This window comes from Plectropomus leopardus, chromosome 1, assembly GCF_026936395.1.
Source record: "Plectropomus leopardus strain MGB_pleo_1.0 chromosome 1, ASM2693639v1, whole genome shotgun sequence".
Taxonomy (NCBI): Eukaryota; Metazoa; Chordata; class Actinopteri; order Perciformes; family Serranidae; genus Plectropomus; species Plectropomus leopardus.
Genome location: NC_142176.1, coordinates 17878964 through 17901950, shown reverse-complemented (window position 1 = coordinate 17901950; position 22987 = coordinate 17878964). Strand labels below are relative to the sequence as shown.

The window sequence follows — 22987 nt, the reverse complement described above, 5'->3', positions numbered from 1 at the left end:
GGCACACTGATAAACATGTTGGACCATATTGAGTTTATTCAACTCATCTGGTTGTTTTTATCCCACCGTAACACTGTCCAAAAGAGGCTGCTGTGGGCAAATGTTAAGTGTGTGGTGACACACGGCTAAAGTCACATCAGTTTAATCTGAATGCACATACACAAAATATTCATCATCAGTATACTGACATTTTCACAGGAAATAGTACAGTATATGTCCAGCACTCCATCTAGTGGTCTGAGTGGTAAAGAGATGCAAAATATCTCTGGCTTCTTCCAATTTTGGGGATTTCCATACTTTGACTTTAATTTATGCACTAGCCAGGTAGGTAGGTAGGTAGGGAAATTTGACTGGATTTAGTGACTTGATGGTTAAAATAAACCAAGGCAATATTTTTTCATTACTTGGGTTTTCACTTGGAAAGGACATTGATAGACAAAAAAAATGTTTAAACATTTATAATGTTAATTTGTTTCTCTGAAATACTTGTTGGCCTTCAATCAGTTTTTAGAGGTATGTTTTTGTTCAACGAAGGTAAAATTGTAAATCATCTCCCAGTGCACAGTAAACTATTACACAATAACATCTCCTGAAGGCTGATCAAGTGGTGTTTTTCTCTTATTACAAAGACACAGTGCAACCTTGGAAGAGAGTTGAAAGAATTACATTCACCTTAAAAGATAGAAAGACATCAACAAGCAGAATGTCCTCACTGAATAACATTAGATATACATTTCTTATAAAAAAAAAAAAAAAACAACAAAAAAACGTTAGACTGAAAATATCTAATGCCCTTCAGTTAAGGACAGGGACAGTTCACCCCAAAATAATAAAAAAAAAAATTCTCTTACCTGTTTTGGTTGCCGGGTGCTGCTGATATTGGCCGTAGAGATGTCTGCCTTATGTCCAATATAATGGAACCAGATGGTGCTTGGCTTGTGGTGCTCAAAGAGCCAAAAAAAATACATTAAAAAAAACAGCAATGTCTCTTTCAAAATCACAAATCTTTTACTCAAGATAACCCACAGACCTTGTTGTGAGCAGTTTCATTTAGGAGCTATTTTCTTTCTTGCAAACTACACCTGCCAGCCCAATCACTGCGCAGAAGGAAGCATGCAAGCAACACCACGGAGCGAGCTAATGTTACAGCTCAAAGGAGGATGCCAACATGGTTCACATCTTATACCATCTAGTTCTATTAGATTAAAGAGAAGGCAGACATCTCTACGGACAATAGCTCCAACACTTGGAAACTCACACCAAAACAATCTATACTGATAAAAAGCACTACAGGTGAGAGGAAAAATTTGTATTTTGGGTTGAACTGTCCCTTTAAGGTGAGTCCTGTTGAATCCTGAAACACTGAAATAACTTTTTTACTAATATAACAAAAGGACACAATTCATAATCACTACAAGACAGAGAAGGGATTAACCTTTTGTCTGCCAGCTACAGCGGTTAGTACATTTGCCAATTCAGCGTAAAAGTCATGTAAAAAAAACGCACCTTTAAATAACAGTTTGTAACAAAGTGGTTTGGGAAGACAAACTTATCAACAAACAGAATCCAACATCAATTGTTTGGTACTTGGTGTTAATTCCCCACATGGCCCACATCCTAACATTTTGCCAAATACTTAACTCCTGTCATACCATCGCGGTAAAACACCTGAGCAGTGAAATCTGGTCTGCAGTTGCTGAAAGGCTCAGTAGCTGGCGCACTATAATGGGACAAAAAAAAGTTCAGAATAGAAGATCATACATTCAGTATGAGCCTACCCAAAATTTTTGTCAGGCTGAGCGCACCTGGTGGCTAAAAGCAGCACACCCAAAGAGCACCCGAGCGGACGTCATCCCTTTATTTCTAGCGCTTACTACTGTAACCCTCCAACATCGCAGCTCCAGGTGCATTGTGCATGTGTCATACCTGATAGCTCCAACGGGGTCAAAGAGCGTGTCCAATCCTCTTTTGAACAGCCCTGTTTAGCACAAAGAAGTATTAAAACTGCCAGAGGAATAATATTTGACTCCAGTGTATCATTTAACTCCCTCCTGTGTGCTTTACAAGCATAACAAGACTCCACAAAGACAGTGTGAACTAGTCTTGTGTGTCCTCGGGATCTGAGACACAGATGGTGAATCAGACTGATGGATTTAATGAAAAGTGCATGAGTTAGTAGTAAATGGACAAATAAATGCTGCTCACATGATCAGCAGCAGCTGCAAGAATGAAGGAGCTTCTCTAACGAAACTAACGTCAGACTATTTGGTTTGAATGCCTTCACACAAACGGCTAGTGTGACCTCAACTGCACTTGCTGAAGTTAAATCGGGTGTGAATGGTTTCAAGGGAATTTACCAGGCATAACATGCAATGTTACAGCTTAAAAGGCCATCTTAATGAGCCTTTACAAAAAGTACGGACAGCAAAAAAAAAGATTTGCTGAAAAGGCCACTGTTTTTCAGTACGTTACCTGACTCCACGAAAAAGCCACAAAAGAGAAACGGCTTCAAGTGTAAAATGTAACAAAAAGAGACTTGGAGCCGTAGCTCTAAAGTTCACTGCATCCAAGCCGAGGTCAGTTCTTTGGTAGAGTTATGACCAACCAGTGACTTCAACAATAATTTAGTGATGGACGATGGAAGACTGTCTGTGGAGGTATGTCCAAATGGAGGAGGGTGGAGTTATCCAAGTCTGTACAAAACAGGACGAGGAGCGTCTGTTATCAGTTAAGATACGACCTCTCTCAGTGTCTCATTGTCTTGTCCCGATGTTTCACTGTCTGACAGCAGAGGCACAGCGATCCTGTAAGGTAAATTACCTTTAGTCAACATCTTTCGGGTTGCAGAGACCAAGCGGGAATAGTTATCAGGGTTGTACTCCGTCAAAGGAGGCCGTGCACACAGTAACGGCAGGTTGTCCCTTTCAGGCCGGGACAGGAAGAGAGGAGGCCGGCGCTGGCTCTCGCCCTCTTTCAGGGAGTCTGGGAGTGGCTTGCGTTTGCTTTCAGGTAGGAGCATTATGCAGAGGACAGAGAGGACGGCGAAGGAGGCGAAGATGACGTGGTGGAGGAAGTAGCCACCATTATTCTGCAGCTCCATCAGAGAGGAGGCGGCCATGCCGACGCAACCTGCAGCCAGCACCAGACCGAGGCAACCACCTCTGACAGAGAGACAGAAGAGAGGGAAGAGGAGCAGGAAAAAAGGAACAAAAATCAACAGGGGGATGCATCAAGGTGCAATATCAGACAATATTTTATATTTCCTGTTTGTATTTCTGTAGCACTGAAACCCCAAGCCTACAGAGGACCTAAGTCTTTGAAAATGGGTCACAAATATGAGGTTTAAAAAAGCTAAATAATTTCCTAAAACAGGTGGGTACTGCAGATTTTAGTAAACACAGGAATAAATTGTCCATTTGTGGGAACTATTTTTAGCAGCAGCAGAATATACATTCAAAATAAGCTATATCATGCTTCAGCTGCATAAGCAATACCTAGTAGGATTAATACATTGATACATTGTTTGTTTTGGTCTTTTTAATGGGACTCATTGGCATTAAGAAAAATATATTGGCAGCCTCAGCACTTTGGTCAAAAACACAAACACTTACCGAACCACGGTCGGCATAACTTCACAGGCAAACAACACGCTGAGCATGGCGAGAGCCTGAGAGAACAGCAGACCCACGACGGAGAGCACCAACACCAGACCGCCACGCAGATCTGACACAAAAAAACAGAAAGCTCAATCATTTTTAGAGCTGCAACCATTAATTGAATAATCACTTAGTTGTCAATTCTTAAATTTATCACAAGATACTGATAATTGATTAATAGGTGTGAGCGAATTTTGCAAGAAAAAAAATGTCAGAAGATTTCAGCTCCTTATATGTGGAAATTGTCCAGTTTATATATTACTCTTTGACCGTAGATTGAATATCTTTGGGTTGTAGACAAAATAAAACATTTGAGGAGGTCTTCTTTGCTTTTAGGAAACACTAATCAACATTTTTCACCATTTCCTGGTATTTTATAGACCAAACAACTAATTGATTAATTGACAATTAAAATAATAACAAGTTAAAGCCCCATTCATTGTCTGTACAAAAAATTAACAGCTGCAGTGCAGTTTAAAGCAAAGACAATCAACATTTTCTGGCATGGGACACAAAACTGGGATGATCACAACCTTAAAACTTGTTGTGTGAATATTACTAGTGCATAATTTTATTTTAAGAACACGGGGGAAGCTGGAAATGGATTATTTGCATATTAAGTCCAATGTTGGGTCTTGACCCACAGGATGAGACAAGAGTGTTTCTTTCATATCTAAGCATGCAAAAAAAAGAAAAATCTGTCATAAATAAACACATACGGAGCCCCGGAGGTGACGTTGGTGGTGTATGTTTTTTTTAAACGTGCACGCTAATTAGTAAATCACACACGGCTATAATCTTTCAAATATGATCACAATGACTGAAATGAAGTCATTCTGAGGCAGAAACAGCCTTTCAGTGACAAGACAGGAGCTGCAATCACTTTTTAGCTGGTTGAAAAGGTGCATTTTATGTGTTGTATTTTTAAAATGCGTGCATAATACGAATCAATCGTTTGCAAGTTTAAAAAAAACCCCATCACATCCATGTCACCTCCCGGGCTCCTAGACACATCATCTTTCAGAACTATGAACTTAAATAGTATCTAAGTTTTGCAAAAGTTTTACTACAAAATAAGATGAGAAATGTGCTGAGTCAATTGCAAAACTGGTTCCAGTTAAAGGACCAGAACAATGTTGATGTCCTAATGACGCTTCATTCAATTTCAAGTGATAAGTCAAAAGTAGTTAACTTAAAGTCAGTTATTTGTTCATTTTAGTCCAGTTTTTACTGTCAACATGTTGAACAACAGAAAATGTAAGTCACCTGTTAAAAAACTAATATTAAAATGAATTATATTTCCAAAATATGGTTACTTAACATAATTACTGCATGGTGTTCTGAGCCCCTTAAAGAAGTTGTGAGAATCAAATCATTACCAATAGCCACAACTGAAAGTGGTTGGAGGATTAAGTTTTTGGCAGCAATGTTAATAACAGTAAAATAATAAGATGTAACGTACACTGAGTGAGGGCTAGCAGCAGCAGCGAAGACAGTCCGGTGATGATGGCGGAGAGCAGGAGCATACCTCGCCGACCAAAGTGATTGACAGACAAACAAATGAAGATGCAGGCCAGAGCTCCGGTAATAACTCGGAGGAAGTAGCTGAAGTAAAAGTTGGAGGAATAACTGTGCAGGTTTCTGGTGAAACAGTACTGGATGCCTGTTCCAATGAACCTGGAGGAGAGATGAGAGAGTTGGAACATAAAACCCAACACTCATTTTTAACATGAAATGTTAAGTCTCTTCATTTAATGGACGAGTCAAGTGAATTGTTTCACGTTGAAAGTAGAAAACTCACAGCGTGAAGCTGAGGATGAGGCAGTTCTTCCAGATAACACGAGTTCGGCGCAGCTCCAGAATTGAAAAGTACATCGGCTGACAGTCTTCTCCGTACGCTGAATCTATCTCTATAACAGAAAAGGAGGATGAATTAATACCTGGAACAAATTCAACATATCCCCAAAGAGCTAACGGTTTTCAGGCTTGGTGTAATTCACTTACTTCTGCATTTAGGTTCAAACAGACGAGCAGAAACTTTATAATCTCCGCAACAGATGGATTGGATAAATCATCAAACATGACACGTGGTAAATCATTATAACAGTCGAGTTCAGGGTTTAGTCCAGGAACAACTCGGTGCAGTGGTTTGCAGGAGGAAAAACATGCTGAGCACACTTCAAGGTGAATAATTTTGTTTCGAGCTGAAACAATTAAGTGATTATAGTTAATGGCCAGGAAATTAATCAGCAACTATTCTGATAATGGAGTAATTATTTAAGTCGTTTTTTAACCACAAACACCATAAAATAAATTGTCATTTTCAGTTGTTAAGACTCTGCCTTTTAAAACTTGATGGCTTTTGGTTGGACTGTTGGTTGGATGATACACTGAATCAAAATATGTTCTGTGGCTTTAGGAAACATCAAAAATATTCCATACAATAATAATAATAAAATAATAATAATTGAAAATAAAATAATAATAATAATTTGGTTCATATAATTTATAAGAGTTATCTGATCATAGATCACAGCACTGTAGATCATTTGGATCATAGCATATCAATATTTCAATATTTCGGTCGGGACAGGTTGGGGATGGATGGGAGTTACAAGAAAAGAAAAACACGTGTTGCTTTCAGGTTCGTCAAATGGTAACTATGACAGAGCCTATCATGCTCTTGAGTTTACTGTAAATGTGAAAAGAGAGCATTGCGACTTTTGTATCTCAAACAGGGACATATTTAACGTGTTTCCCCTGCAGTGAATTATGAGAGATGACATTTCATGCATAAAAAGGAGACTGGTTCTGGCTCTGGGTAATGTTATATCAACACTTGTTTTGTTGCCTGTTTTCCCATTTTTTTCAATGATTTATTACATTAGTTGTTTCATTTCTCATGAAAGAAAAACTTTGCCCATTTTGTGTGTATTTTTTTGTGCATACACATGCTTTTGTGTGTGTGTGTGTTTATACCTGACAGCAGGTTTTCACCAGGGTAAATTTCATCTTGCAGACAGACACCATTCCTGGTGGAGAAATCCTGGAGGCTCCTCTTCACCCGGGGGATCTGATCTGTGGCGAGCAGCCAGCGAGGAGACTCAGGAAACACTGACGCACAGCTGAGGAAAACAACTTCGTTATCATATCTCAAAGAGATACAAAGCTCAAACATTCTCAGACCTTAGACAAACAGACGGATGAAAAGATGAGCACATGCACAAATTATGTGTGTTTTTTTTTCCAGACACAATTTCTTGGCAAGGGTAAAGAAGAAAGAAAGCTGTCACCACAGCATTATTTATTATCACTTTATCACTGACATCTAAAAGGCATCAGCATACCTGTGTTTTATTTATCAAGTCTTGCACTACAAAATATATTTATTTGATTTTTAACCTCCATAGCTGAGTTCAAACACCAGAGCACAGGATGTGCGAGTTACAAACTCAAGACTGAGGATGACATCTTATTACTGGAATAAACTGAGAAATTAACTGAAGTTAGACACACTTTATGGTTCTCCTTTCTGATGAATAATACATGTGAAAGTTGCTTAAAGAAGCAGTGTACAGAATTCATAGGGTTAAATGACATCTAGTGGTGAGGACTGCAGATTGCAACCAGCTCAATCTTCTCCAGTGTGCTTCTCAAACTGTTTATATTTTTCCTGGAAGCCGAATTATTTGCAGAGATCCTCTCCAAAACAAATGGATCCGGTGATTTAAACCAGTAAAAACACTGAATAAACGGCATTTCAGGCTGAAAACATCTTTGTTTTTCTGACAATGTTCGCTCGTCGAGGAGGGGCTGCTAACTACCATGGTCAATGTGAAAATGCGAATGGCCCTGTCTAGAGCCAGTGTTTCGATTTGTCAGTTCTGGGCTACTGTAATAACATGGCGCTGCAACAGGGCAGCCTCCGTGGAGGAGGACTAGACAGAAATGGCTCACGGGGTAACAAAAACACAATTTTTATTTTCAGGTGATTATACACTTTAGAAAATATACTTATTGTATTATATTCAATTTCTGCCAATACATACCCAAAATATTACACACTGGACATCTTAGTGTGTCTGCATGTGAGAGAATTGACTAAGTTGTCTTGTTGTGATGTTGCAAACATATAAATTGTTTTCTTGAAAAACAATCTTCGTCTCAATGAGACTTCCTGAATAAACGGCTTAACTAAACTATGTGATGCTTACAAGAATTTTCCAACTAGAGTGTTATTTATGTCTGGGGCGCCTGGTGGCTCAGTGGATTGAGCAGGTGCCCCATGTACAGAGGTTGTGTCCTTGCCGCAGCAACCGCGGGTTCGATTCTAGGCCATGGCCCTTTGCTGCATGACCCCCCTCTCTCCCTCTTTCACACTTGTGCTGTCCTATCAATTAAAGGCAAAATCGCCTGAAAAAACAATCTTAAAAGATTGTGAAGTCAGCTGTTGCTATTAAAAAGTGACAGCTTAGGGAGTAACTCCAAACTGCAGACAGGTCAAACATATCAATGTGCACCAAACACCAATGTACAATATTAAACTGCCCTTAATGCTTTACCAAATACACACGGTGTGTCCTCCACCTGCTACAACAATGTCACCTGACTCACCACCAATAGGAAAGCAGCAGGAGCAGAGGCAAGGTGGCCACAGCCTGGAGAATCGGCCAATCACGGCACAGAACAGCGACGCCCGGCAACAGCAGCTCCGCAAATATGGCAAAGAAGCTGCTGACCATGGCAACCATGAGACGATGGGGAGGGTCACACAGCTCCAGCCCTGAGAGAGCAAGGAAAGATGTCATCAAACCACAGCTAGAGCCAAACTTATACAAAGCTAATTCAATCTCAGGACATGAACTCATTCACACATAAAGCTAAGTATATTGAAATTGTATATATTGGATTATTTTAATGGCTCAGTACAGACATAAACCGTAAATTATCAAGCAGTGGTGGTAATGTTGGGATTCATTATCAGGATTTTTTTTTAACCGCGGTGATGAATCCTGTTTTAATAGAATATGAGTACTGTATTTATTCACACACGAAAATGCCATACTTCCTGCTTTTTCCTTCTCCAAAGAGCTCATATTGATTTAGAGAGCTATCTAACGGTAATATTTGTGATTAAAGGATGTGTGTTGCTCATTGTTTACTTTAGATCTCCATTGGGTGATTGCTAATCAAATAATGAAAGAATACGTAGAGCTATCAATTGTGCAACAGTCTGATATGGATGTCAGATGTGTGACGATGTATTAGGGCCATTATGAGTTTAACAAAAAAAGGGCGTCAATATTACCATAAAAAAAAAAACTTCCAAAACTTTTCAAGATTAAGTTAGACATTTATGATAAAAAACACAACATTCACTGAGATTATAAAGTTATATATATGCATGAAAAAAAATGGAAATATAATATATGAAATCACATATCTAACCTAAAACACATGAAAACTGTATTGGTGTAAAGATTGTTATTAAAATCTCTAGTTAATAGTAGATCATATTAATAAATGAAAATGGCTAATTGATGCACAGATTTTCATATATTACATGGGTAAATAAATCCACATGGTATTTAAACAAATGTATTTATTGGTAGTTTCTTGTGTATGGGAATTTGCTTGAGTGTGGTGTTTCACAGCGAGGACGCGGGGTTGTAGCACCACATTCGTTCACTGCAAAAAAGCAAATACAGTGCATTGATTTATAGCTAATTAGCAGCAAAACCAAGTTCTTTGAGGAGTATAATGTAAGACTTATGCTAAGCTGATTGAAATAGTAAAGTGATATCTGTCTGTGTCATGCACAGTCTTAATTCTCCCCGTTCACCTTCTTCCAGGATGTTCGGGCACAAGAATTCCTCAAGAGCTCCCACTCAGAAAGTGTGTAGAGGGCGTCTACATACCAAAATATAAATCCTATAAATTCAAATACGTATCTTACATTTATAAACACATTGTTTGTATAATTTGATACTAATATGTCTTATTAGTGTACTGTAAAATGAAGTGCAGCCACTGCGGTGTCTGTGGCGTGATCAGTTCGGTTTATGGTCCTTGTCTGTTTACTGATTTTGTTGTGTGTTGTTAAAAGTTTTTGTTGCTTTCTTTGCTTTTTAAAGAAAACAGTTGATACGCATAGTCCAATTGTGTTTTTTCTTTACCCTGGGTAATTATTTACTGTTACTCCCCTCATGCCCTAAGCCAAGTCAGGGAACATAACAACAACAGGGAAAGCTTTTTTTTTTTTCAAATACAAATTTTTGACTTTAACCTCAGAGAAATCCATAAAATTGCTCACATATTTATGACTTCAGAATTTCAGAGAATTTCTGTTTTTGTTTCATAAATTAACAACTTCAATCTTGGAATTTAGGAGTTCTTTATCGGAGTATTACCCCTCAACTCCTCCATCTTTTTCCCCCTTTTTAACCTACAATGGCGCTGATGTGTCAATGTAAATTCAAAGTAGTTTTTGTTTTGTTTTTTTTTTTAAATTTAAGTAATTACATTATGTGGTCCCGAGGAAGAGCGGCAATCATTGTTGTCAAAGCAGCTCCTGTGGATCTTAAACTAAACTAAAACTTAAAGTCTATCTTTGCTTTTGCTACAGCACCTTTACATCTCCTGAAAAAAATAAGCTTCCAGCTGCTAACAAGCTGCTAAGAGATAAAGTACTCGTAACCTCAGGTACTAATGTAAACTTGTTTAGCGATGTTTCAAGCTGTACATGACTTTTTTTCCCCACCCCACGACCCTGTCAGGGGGGTAGAGAAGGAAAATGAGGAGGTTACTTCCTGCTCACTTCCGTGCCTTCAGTTGTGTCCTGCTATTGTTTCTCTCCTCTCCGCAGAGGAGTAGCACATCGCTGAGAAACATTTCTCTCACGCCCTCATCCCGCCCAGCCCCACATCAGCCTAACCTATAAAAACAAAATCTGGACTCAATCGAGCCCTGACCTCGCAGGAATGTGGGAGTGTGTGGGTTTATCAACAACAGAAAAAAGTGAGTGTCTGTATTTCAGATGAGACCACCACCCAGTACCACCGCCTCCCACACAGGAATGTGTACAGTTTCCAATAAAGCTAATGTAATTACTTTTATATGCTGCTTTACTCTTGTTTTAGAAAGATCCAGAAGGGAAACACGCTGTATTTAAGACACTGTGTGCTCATACCAGCCAGAGACATTTCACAATGTCATGCTGAGGAAGAGGAGCTGAGTCTTCGCAACATAGAGGCTGTACAGCCTCTAAAGGAGAACAGCTGAGAGCTACAAGTAAAGAAAAACCATCTGTCTGCTGTCAGTCAGTGCAGCACAACATGCTTCAGTTTCTCATCAGCTGAAATTCTCCAACAGCTCTGACGCTGTGTCATACACATACACATGCTGAAGCAGTAACCCCATATCTCTGATTTTGGGTGAGCAATTCAAACATGCAGCCTAGAGCAAAGGTCAAGACTCATTAGAAGAAAACTAAAAGACCATAGTGTCCCAATTACATACAATATACTATTTTTTTTTACATAAAAGTATTCATGAAAATATATAACTTTTTCTACTAACAGGAAATGATACAATGGGTCTCACTGCACATGCCCAAGAACTGGGGAAATGCCACCACAAATGTAAACGTGATTTTCCAGAGTGTCAGACATTCATCAGTCTTATCAAAAAGACGTGTCATCTCTAAAAATGTGTTCTCTGCATCCTCGAGCAGTATGTAAGCCACACAGAAGCTGACACACTAGACAAAACAATGCACATTCAAAACTTTTCCAAAACTTCCTTTCAAATCCAAAGCATTTCCAGGCCTGGAAAACAGTATTTCAAATTTCAGAACTTTTCCAGAAATTGCATGGCCGTGGCAACCATGCATACAATAATCTAAATGTGACTGTATGATATTTATGGGGTTTTTTTTTTAAATGTTCCTCAAATTTGAAACTTGTATTTTCTTGTGTTGGGCAACAGTTTGTGGACTGTGAAAATTACATTGTTGGTAATTTTTAAATTTTTTTTGTATTTTTTATTTATGGTAACAGTGTTTTTGACCGTGAAAAGTTAAAAAGGAAAAGGGCAAAAATAAGAAAACTTTGGAGAATCCCAAAAGTCAATGGCTACTAACAAAATAAAAATAAATCATGGGTACGTACAAAAATAAGAGAAAATTTGTTTGCAAATCTCTTTCTGCATGAGGCCCAATATGAGCAGCAATGCATATCAAAACAAATTCTGACTTGCCACTGCCAATAAGTCAAAATTTGTAGTTTTTTCATAAAATTGAACCCAATTTTTACACAAGTTCTAACCGGCAATTTGCAGCAGTAACGATTCACTGCATTTACATTGTCTTTATATGGCAATTTGAGTTGCTGATGATGGGGCCATCATTTGCGCACATACTTAAAGTATAACTGCAGACTCACAGGCTTGTACAACAACAAACACTTAAGCAGAAGAGAGATAAGATGAAGCAGCAGCAGCAGTAGTAGCAGTTGTTCCCTTTTTAAATTTGTTGGCTCACCAAAATCTCTTCTTTTAGTGAACAAGAAAAGCTTGTTTTTAGCTTGAGGTTTTCACTCCATAACAAAATGCATTCTGTGTATCTGCTGTGTTTTATGCAGTACTGTAATTTAATTATTTTCCATGTAATGAGAGATGAATGATGAAAGCTGAATAGGCAGCATACATGTCTTTGTGAAGAGCGCAGGAGGGGAGACAGGAAACGACTACAGATAATCTCCTGAAAATTATATGGTTACATTATCTACATCTCTTTACATAACATTCTGTTTAATTATTATTGATAACAAAAGGGCTTAATGACTTAATCACACATAAGGAGAGGCTGAAGGGGTTGCAGACTTTTTTCCATAGATGCACCTTTTCATTCTTTGAAGCCAAAATTTAAGATCACAGTTGGTTTTGCCACTGATGCTGAGGACAGCCTAAAGTCAAAGACTTCATATAAAGCTATATCGTGCACATTAATCCTGCTTGCACAAACAAACAAGAATTGCTACAGAAAACATGAGATATATATTGATCTTATCGATGATATAATATCTGTGAGATACTATTACAGTCTCTCCATCTGCTATCAGCTGAAAACCACAGATGGTAAAACTGTTTACCTGTGACTAGCAATTATATCATTACATTAAACTGGCATATTGTCTTTCAGGTTGTTTTCTTCACTTTCAGAATGAAAAGTCTAATTTCAGTTGTTTTTGTTTCCTGAAATAAAGCTAAGATGGCAAAAAAGAGGCAGGATTTTCTCATTTGTATCCGAAAAGGGCAAAACAGGATTTTTCTTTTCTCTGAATGATGATATAGTTCACCAGGTGGAGATTTATTCAGTATTCGGTATTTCTCATTACCTGAATGTTTGTTTCCAATGAAGCACTGAAACTAAGTGACTGTGCAGTTGCACAACATGTATGCAACCAGTGTGACAGCATTTTATTCTACACTGGGGACACACAAGGTCGAGAGTGATTACATTAACATTATGTAAGATTTACATAACTTTAGATTTACAGCAGGATGATATACACTTATTATCAAAATCTTTGGGCCAAAAAAACACTGCCTGGAGAAAAATCCTGAATGTGACATCATTCTGAAGTAAATTAAATTTAATACTCTTTTTAGTACTTAGTATTTAGTACTCTTTAATATTACAAAAATTCTGAGAACACGTAGGACTGATTGACTTTCCTTCTAATGACACTTTAATGTAATAATAAACAGCAGCACGTCTTGAACTGTAAACAGCTAGATGTATGGTAATATTCATGTGCCACTATTCTCTCTTATTTACCTGTTGGCTTTTAATTTAGCTTACTTTTTATCATGTTTGTGACTGTCTTGCAACTTTTTGCATTATTTGGGGATGTTATGTACATTAAATCCCAGCAACAAATTAAAATGCAGAAATGCGATTTCACCAAATGACATTTTGTGTGCCAGCAAATGACTCAGAGCGAAGCTCAGGAATCCTCAAGTGCTCTCTAAAATAAACAAAGAAGTGAGTGGTCGTGACTGAGGCAGCTGAAGCTGTTTTTTTCCACCCCCCTGGAGAAGCTGATTACTGAATAAGGCTGCAGGAAGCCTACCTGCAGGATAAGAGGGACAACAGTTAAATGTATATGTGCAGGAAACTCACTGGCAATGTACGAGGAAATGAAGACCCCAGCGAGCATGGCGCCCTGAGAGAGACGCAGCAGCAGAAACACCACCGCGCTGTTGGACAAACACACGGCCACTCCGAACATACTGGAGAGACTGATGGAGAGGAGGAAACATCGTCGACGACCAACCCTGAAAATACACACGCAATCACATTACTATCATCTCTCAGTCACAAAAATGACACAAATAAAAATTAGGGTGCCCAACATTTCTGAATAAAAATTTATTAAATAAAGATCATGTGAATGAATCATGTAATATACATGAATGAAACAATAAATTATGAAATAATTTAAATACTTACTAAAACCAACTCGTCATTGTATAATGCATTTTAATCATCCTTATTTCGGATTGATAGGAATCCATTTTTATTATATAAGTCATTTTTATGTTCATGTTGATCTTTGTCAGTGTCTTTATTATGCATCATATTGAACACTTTGGGGTTTCATGTAAAATACGATAATGACTTACCAGTCGCACAGCGTACCAAGGAGGATGTATCCCAGAATCCATCCACTCATGAAGCAGATATGCTGCAAAGGGATTTTCCAGTAGTTGCTGCAAACCAGGTTCCACTGTAAATGAAGACAACTAACTTGGATGAAAATGGAAAATGGAGAGCCACGCAACTCAATTAGGTTTGTTCCATGCAGTTAGCGGGCATCAGCAGTTTGTCATATTTTACCAACTGTCCGAACAGTGTGTGCTTTGTTTCACATAATAAAAGGTTGGAGCAGTGATACTCAACCTATGGCCCACAGGCCAGATCTGGCCTGATAGAGGCCTACAAACCATTTTCTAATTCACAATAAAAATAAAGTGATTCACATTGGGAATTGTTTTTGTACTTTTAGTATACATAAGGTGCCAGAATGCATAAAACAGCACTAAAATAGAGCTTGTTTATCATAGAAAGTGCCGGTGGAAGATCCCCTGCACCCCCTAAGAAAAGGCCTTAACTAAGCCCCTAATGCTTCAAAATCCAAGAAATGTCCTTAAATCCTAGCAATATAGGTAAATCCTTGAAACTCCCTAAAATCCTACAAACGTCCTAAAATTTTAGAAAGATCCCAGAATCCAAGAAAGATCCAAATATTCTGGAAATGTCCTAAAACACTTGAAATGTCCTAAAATCCTAGAAACCCATGTGGGGCTGTTGCGACTGGCCCCGGGCCTCCTGTCATTTTTGCAAAAGTGGCCCCCAAGCGAAGCAAGTTTCGTATCCCTAGGTTAGAAGATTATCACTATGGTTGAGAAATGGTTAAAAAAAGCAACTGGATGGAAAAATGTGTATTTCCTTCCTCTCCCTGGCTGGCTGTCAGACATTTTACACATACTTCCACGAAAAAAAAACAAAAAAACTTTAGGCTTCAATACTAAACCATTCTATTAAGAGAGATCATAACTAATAATGATGACAGAAACGTGTAAAACTGCATACTGTGAAACCATGATATTTTCTGAGATGGTTATCGTATTGTGAAAATCTCAAACCGTTGCAACCCTTATTATAGCTGTGCATTTTTGTTTGTCATTAGTTGATGAGGCTGAATTTCCTGTCTTTGGCTCTCAGCCCTTTAATTTCCACCGAAAACTTAAATCTTTAAACTCAGGTCACAAATATATACATTCTTGAATGAGGCTCAGTAAGAGGCTAAAATGGCTGAGCACTGTAGCCTTTAGCAAACGTACTTAAACGTACAGAAGTAAAAGTAATTAAGAAGTAACATGGATTGATACACATCTGGTGCTCCTGTGAGTATTTGTGGCAGGAGCAGGATGGTGTATGTGAGGTCGACTAAAAATAAACAATGCCCAGGTTCATTGTAATGTCACACGTGTGACTCATTAATGAGTTTATAATTGTTTTTGAACAACAATGGAGGTCTGATGCACAAGTGGAATAAGTTAATCAAGGTGAAACATGTTAGTGAGATCAATTCATTATTGGTTTTGGTCTTTTTGTGGAATTTGCTGACGACAGGAAAAATATGGAATCTATTCATCCTTTAAACAATTATAACACACACTTTAAAACTCAATTCTTTTATAAAGCAAAGAGAAATATTTGAGACTTAAACCAGTAGCTAATATGAATGAAGGGGATCTGACTATAAACTTTTAGCACACTTCAGAAAATGTACCGCAGGAGGGTACATGTGATTAGCAGCGATATAACGCACTCATCAAATAACCCTTGAGTCGAGCATATATGTCAGAAATAATTTATTAACTCTTATTTATTTCTAAAACATGATTTGTACATTCAAAGACTTAAAAAAGCTCATGAACAAACTGTCACCATCATGCTGTATTCAACGTAATTTGTCACAAACAGAGGGATTTCTGTGAGGAAGCAGGAATGCAGATCATGTCGTTCCCAATTGAGTTAAGATGTCTGCTGACAGCGTTATTACATTAGAACAAAGTAGTGCTCAAAGTAGAGCTGCCAGCGGCTCTACGCCTGCTCAGTACCAGCCGCTGCCCGAAAGAGGATTCTTCTCCACCTCCCTCTGACTCCTCTCCCACGTACTCTGTGTGGATTTCAGGGTTTTCTTGACAGTTAGCATTTTACAGACTCACTACAAAGATTGGGATCAATATTTAAAATGAGTAAAAACAAACACTCAACAATACTAGATCGCTGCACACCCACAAAACCTCGTCCTCTTTTAGTGTTGTATTTCTGTTGTTTTGTTTAGTGCAAATACATAAAACAACATGTTTAAACGCTTGCTCGTGTTAACACTTTACATAACGTTTTTCGTTGAACAGATGGTTTGTGATTTAAATCTTACCTATTTTGTGACAGCGGCTGACACGCACCAGCCACACGCCTGAGAAGCGCTGCTCTTGCAGGCAGTGTGGCTGCACTGGCTTATTAACATGGGCACTAAAAAAAAAAAAAAATCACATTCGGCAACACTCACACAGGCGGTGTGTTCCCGGCGTAAGAGAAGAAAGCCTAGAAAGGTCAAAACTCCAGCACAACTTGTAGTATAATAAAGAACAACTCAATTGTGAGAGCAGTGCAACAAGACCTTTTTTGGACTATTTTTTGGATCCCCTATGTGAATTGTGCGCAGTGTACCTTTGCTAGAACATTACATGTCACCATGGTTGCTTGCGTGTTGTTTCATGTTGGAATATGTACAATGTAAGCACAATATTAAAGGTCTTAATACTAGAATTTGGTAGCGTCCCTCTTCAACACAGGTTTTTGACGGTTGGTTATCTAGCCCCAAGACGTACAAGGAGGCCAAGTACTCTGACCTGGTTTCAAAAACTGCAAAACTGTTTAGCAGATAGGGAGAGTGGCCACAAGCAGATGCTCAAAAACATCAATAAGTCAATTCCACAAACAAACAGCTAATAGATCCAGTTAACAGCTCTGTCTTGTGAAAAAACAAAAACATTTTGAGCTTTTACCGGTTAACTGAGCGGGACTTTTGTACTCTGTTTCCATTATTTTGTCCAACATCTGTATTTGAAGGTGATGAGCTCTATTGTACTCTGTATTAAATTTTTCCTTTTATAAATATTTCCTCTGTTGCAAGAAATGACATCATGTGCAGAGGAAGCTGTTGTTGGTGAAGGAGGCGGAGGCCTCACTCTTTGTCACGGGGAGAAAACAAGGAAAAGTCTCCTCACTGCCAGGGTCTATTTCCTTGAGGCCATGATACACAAGACAAGAAGTTGAGGGGTGATTACCCATAATTACTTTGCTCGCCTTGACAGCCCCCCTCTAATTACTGTGGTTTAGAGACTGTCAGATACTCTGATGTCGTTTTAATCTGTAACACAGAAACATTTGTGGTGTGCTGGTGTGTTTGCTCGGGGTCACATTGAGAAATATTTTAGTTGGAACTTGTTATCAGTGTTTGCAGAGCGGGATGGATCCTTGAAGATCTGAAGTCCAAGAAAGGAGACTGAGAAGAAGATAAACACTGTTTTGCTGCTTATTTACACATGTAGTTACACAACTATATCATGTCAAAACCCGCCGTCTGTGTTTACGCTCTGGATACATTAAGCATGCAAGAGACAAAAAGGATCCATATCATTAAATTATCCAGTGTTATTATCCAAGAAATAAAAAAGAGGTAATAATAATAAGAGCTCAGTGCCAGCAGCTGGATGAGACACGGAGCGATGTGCTCCGGTGTTTCTAAATAATTCCATCCAAAGACTGATTCAATCTGAAACTAAAACAAAGTAGAAGTCTAAAGAAGTCACTTCCCACTGCTGAATATTTGTCTGTTTCTCTTATTCAGGCACTTTGGTGCTGTGAGCAGAAGCTCCGCTCTGTTTGTCTCACTCACTGTGCTGCTGTCGGACCATCAGCTGTTTGAGCCGCGATAATGAAGCGCCATTGAAGCACACACGACTCGGCTGTCAAACACTCAGCTGTAGTCTAGAGTCAAACTCGTTCACTGCAGTCCATGATTGTTCAACACTTTGGCTGTTGCAGTATTTTGGCGAGAGATTTTCCTCGCTGTCGTGCTTCTGGGGACCAAAACATCCCCAGAAGCACACTGCACAGCACAATGACTAGCAGAAAAAAAAAGACTGCTGGACGTGAAGCAATCTCAGAGTCTCAGTTGACTGAGGGGTTTCCAACCGATAACTTGAATGTCCAACTTTCAGCAGGCAGCCCTAAAATTTTCTTTACATGAAATCACTTTTATTGGTCGGAAATAACTAGTATGGACTTGGCAAAGAGTCAAAATTGCACTGGTAACTGCCAGGTAACCTGTGGCATGCTGATTTTCTCATCTTGTTAATAATAGTGCTGCAGCTAAAACAATAAGGGTATAACAGCAAAAAATGGTTATAAGATATTGCATGTTATTAACGGTGTGACTCAGTCATAATATCTTCACAATACACTTTAGGTTTTAAGAAAAAGGGTTTTGAGTGAGTACTTTATGCATTCAGGTAAAACGGGACTAAACAAATAAGCTAAAATGGGCAGGGACGAGAAAAAATCAATTCAGTATAGTATTGTGTAGTATGGTGTGGCAATATTGCATCGATACAGCTGGTATCGATTTTTTTCATTATATAAATTATTAACATTGCAAAAAAACTGAACTTTTGGTAACCAGAACGATAAAACCAATTGCTTCCTCAGTCCACTAGATACATTTAGCTGCAAAAGATATGACTGAAGTGAGAAACTTCATCTGTAAACTTGATTTTACAAGATTTTATAAGGTATCAACAAATGTTGATATTTTTCCATTTGGGGACATAATTTTGAGAAAAGGCAATACATCGCAACATATGTAAAATATCTAATAAAAATATCTCTATTGCAATAATATAGTATCCTGAACAAAGCACCGTGATAATATTGTATCGTGAGGCCTCTGCAGATTCCCACCCCTAAAAATGGGACATTTTTCTGAGGTGTTTTTATGCTACCGGGTGCCTTAAATCACACTATTGTGTACTATCCTGTCACATAATATTTTTGGTCACTTAAAAAAAATGTCAAAGATGATGAAGCCGTGTTGACCAAAATAGTCCAGAATGAGTCATCGTTGTTACAAGCATGTAGACGTGTCCATTGTAATGTCCACAACATGGCACCAAAGACAGGCATAAGAGCAGAGAAATCATGACAGAGGAGTTGGATGATCGTTTAAAATGAAAAGCCACAGGTTGCATTAATTATGGATTTAACCATTTAATAAACAAATAAACACAACTATCCCATTTTACCTAAAAGTGGCATAGGAGTGAGGCTGAGGCTTTTGATATGGGCCTTTTTGAGATAGGGGAGGGGAAAAAATGTTACGCAGGTGCCAATTTTTAATGTATTTTTCTATAATGCCACTTATTAATATTGCAAGTACAAATTCAATTTTTCATAGCCTACTAGAACAATAAAATCAATTGCTTTTTCAGTGCAAAAAACACAATTTGCCACAGGAAAAAAATGATTTAAGAGAAGAAAAAAATCTTTAAAAAAAAACTTTACCTTGTTAGATATAACAGATACTGACTCAGTTTCCTTTGGGGACATAATTCATGGTTGCAAAAAGGTTATCCCAGTATTCAGCATATTGCAAAACATTGAAATTGCGATAATATTGTATCATGACTTCAGTATCATGACAATATCGTTGGACCTTTGGGGATTCCCACCCCTAATTTGAAGATCTAAAGTTTCTTAAATGTGTTACTTGGCAAAATATTTTTTTTAAACAAAAATATGACAAGATCCATGGCAAGTTTTAACACTCCATGTATTCTTCTGAATTTTTGGTGGTTTTCTTGGTAATCTACAAAAAAGTGTCCCAAATTAGGCTTCCTGACTTAAGAAGCAGTCTTTACTCTAGTGCCTGTTGAAGCTGATAGGTGCCAGACAGCAGATAAATGAGAGTGAAAACGACTCAGCAACAAAGTTTTGACTGTTTAACCCGAGCAAATATTGACTGAGTGCTGCCAACAGCCGTCTTCATGACCTCACATACTTCCAGCCGAGATAAACTGCTGTTACTGAGTGGAAACTGGAACAAATCCAGTTCAGCAACACTATCTTGAAGCAAGGCCAAAAAATATGCAATTAGTTGTAACAGCGACACACAAGGGAAATAGTTAGAAATCAAAATATTATGACAGTCAGCAGTTGTAGATGGGGTAAAAAAAAACACTGATAAAAACAACAACCTATGGTCAAATCTGATCAAGAAAAGCTTTTTTTATGGTAGTGCTGTGACTGACAACCAAGTACATTTACTCAACTACTGTACTTAATGACAACTGCAGGTACTTGTACTTTACTTGAGACTTTTCATTTCATCCCACTTCATACTTTAACTCCACTACATTTCAGAGGGAAAAATGTACTTTTTTCATCACAATATTTATGTAACAGCTTTAGTTCAAATCAAGGTTGTTTTTCATAGAAAAACATGTGAGGAGTACATAAAAGATGTATAATTACAAATGAAATTACCCATTAGTTTATACAAGTACAGCTAAAACTAGCCAATAAATCAGTCATAAAATTAATTGGCAACTATTTTGATCAACATCTTTTTTCCTCTTTATTTGAACAGCGTTGAGCAATTATTACAATAAACTTTTAAGCCATACTTTAAATTTTCTTCTTTCTTTTACATTTTTAGATTTTCCTGAAATGAACAGTTGTACTTTTCATACTTAAAGTTAATTTTTATGATTATACCTACTTTTATTTAAGTAATATTTTTAATGCAGGACCTTTACCTTCAGCAGAGTACTTTTACTTTTACTTTTTCTTTTTTAGGATGGTATTGGTACTTTCACTTACGTAAGAGAACTAAATATTTCTTCCACCAATGCTACTCAGCCTTGCTTCAGCCTAAAAATGTGAATAAACTCACTTTGAATCAGTTTGTCCTGCACTTCACCCCGGGCTCTAACTCTTTTAAGCGGTCCTGATTTAAGTCAAACACTCAAACAGACCTGAACAGAAGACCTGCGGGCTGAACAGTCTCTTACCTCGGTGACAAAGTTGCTGTGCAGCCCGGCTACATGGGCGTACTCCCACCCCACGGTGCAGGACACCCTCTGCCTGGGAACCTTCTCGGAAAAGTCCGAGCTGTTTGCCGGATACTTGAAGAGTTCACAGTGGCTGAGCCCGGAGCCGTTCACCCAGGGGATGGTGAGGTTCAGGTAGCCCTGTCTGGAGAGGTTGCTGGGGAGGAAAGCGGCGGGCAGCAGCTGCGGGTCGGTTTTGCAGTGATACGACTCCGGGATTAAAGTGTAAAAAACGTCGCTAAACAGATTCAGCATGACCGCGAAGTTGGGGAACCAACTGAAAAGTACAACGAGTCGGTTGTAGCGTCCATATCCGCCGATGTGAGGGAAAATCTTCGTCTCGTAATCCATTTGGGGACAAATGTTTGTTGAAGACGCTTCTGTGGCCATTGCGCAGTGAGTGCGCACGCTCGACTGGCACCAGATCCGGCAGCAGCAGGTAAAGCCCGCGTGGAGGGCGGAGTCATGTGGGGGGAAAGACCTATGAGGCACCTGCCTGGCTGCTGCAGTGACTCAGTGCAGAGTGGCCCCTGAGTCACACACACACACACACACACAGTGACAGGATAGACGCATAAAGTAACGTGACTTTGTGAATGACTTCTGACAGGGTTAGTTAGGCTATTAGTGGTAATTTTTAGTTGAACCTTTTTAGATAATTTAGAAAGTTATTGACCTTTATATCTAATCTCTTTACCCTTTATTGTTAATCTGGATCTTTCATACTGTTTTTTGCATTTTATTGCTCTCTAAAGGACTTTGAATTGCCCCATTGTATGAAATCTGATGTACAAATAAAGCTGCCTTGCCTAAAATATAAAAGCTTTAAATCATTTCAAATTCACTGTTTATTGCAAGACACATTGGCGGGTTATGAGACAAAAGGCCCTACCACCACTTCCACATAGGAGCAACTTGGGCCTAGAATTTTTGGTTTGGGCTTTTTTGTTGTTTTTTTAAATCTCTTTGTTGTCATTATGCAACTTTTTGATTTTGTATCTCTTTGTTGTCATTATGCAACTTTTTGATTTTGTATCTCTTTGTAGTCATTTTGTGTTTTTGTTTTTTTTTTTGGTTGTTTTCTGTAGCTCTTTATTCATTTGTGTCTCATTGTGGTTGTTTCTCCCTGTAATCTTTTTTTTTTTTTTTTGTCTCTTTGCTGTCATTTTATGTTTTTTTGCATATAAATTTTGCAGTTTTCCACATGAAGGCCAGAGGGGCCCCTGACACTTTGGTCTGTGCCCGATAGGCCATTTCAGTAATCAGTGGTTAGAAATACAAACTTTTGACACCGGACATGAGCAAACTTTAGCCCTCAGGTCTGCAGTCCCAGTTGTTGTCAGATAATTGCGTACTTCCATACAATACTTTTGATAGACTATTTTAAAAATGGTCAAAGTCAAAGCAGTAGCAAAGTGACCAATTTTTGTATTTTAGATTCTTTCTTCTTATTTATTTTGTTTTTAGTTTTTTTTTGTTTTTAATTCAGTTCAGTTTCAGTTAATTTCCAGAGTGGATTTGCCTGTTTCAGTTTAGTTTTTATAGTTTTAGTTTTATTGTTTAGAGTTTGTTGTATCATCAAA

The 22987-nt window shown here is 38.3% G+C and overlaps 1 protein-coding gene across 1 annotated transcript; it reads right to left on the bottom strand.

Moving 5' to 3' along the window:
• Positions 1 to 12: 12 nt before the first annotated feature.
• slc22a31 (solute carrier family 22 member 31) lies at positions 13 to 21949 on the bottom strand. Its single transcript, XM_042493545.2, has 9 exons — positions 21366 to 21949; positions 14343 to 14446; positions 13840 to 13994; positions 8271 to 8439; positions 6636 to 6781; positions 5458 to 5566; positions 5119 to 5333; positions 3612 to 3723; positions 13 to 3161 (listed from the first exon to the last, which is right to left on the bottom strand). The coding sequence occupies exons 1-9, from the start codon at positions 21792 to 21794 to the stop codon at positions 2729 to 2731; spliced, it is 1872 nt and encodes a 623-aa protein (XP_042349479.1). The 5' UTR covers positions 21795 to 21949; the 3' UTR covers positions 13 to 2728.
• Positions 21950 to 22987: the final 1038 nt, after the last annotated feature.

What these genes read in the sequence shown, in the direction of transcription:
- slc22a31 (XM_042493545.2), bottom strand. Translation starts at nt 21,794, where the DNA reads ATGGCCACAGAAGCGTCTTCAACAAACATTTGTCCCCAAATGGATTAC. An exon ending in CTCATCCTCAGCTTCACGCT is followed by an intron (nt 5,334 to 5,457) that starts GTGAGTTTTCTA and finishes TCTCTCCTCCAG; the next exon opens with GTTCATTGGAACAGGCATCC. An exon ending in GCTGCTAGCCCTCACTCAGT is followed by an intron (nt 3,724 to 5,118) that starts GTACGTTACATC and finishes TTTTTGTGTCAG; the next exon opens with ATCTGCGTGGCGGTCTGGTG.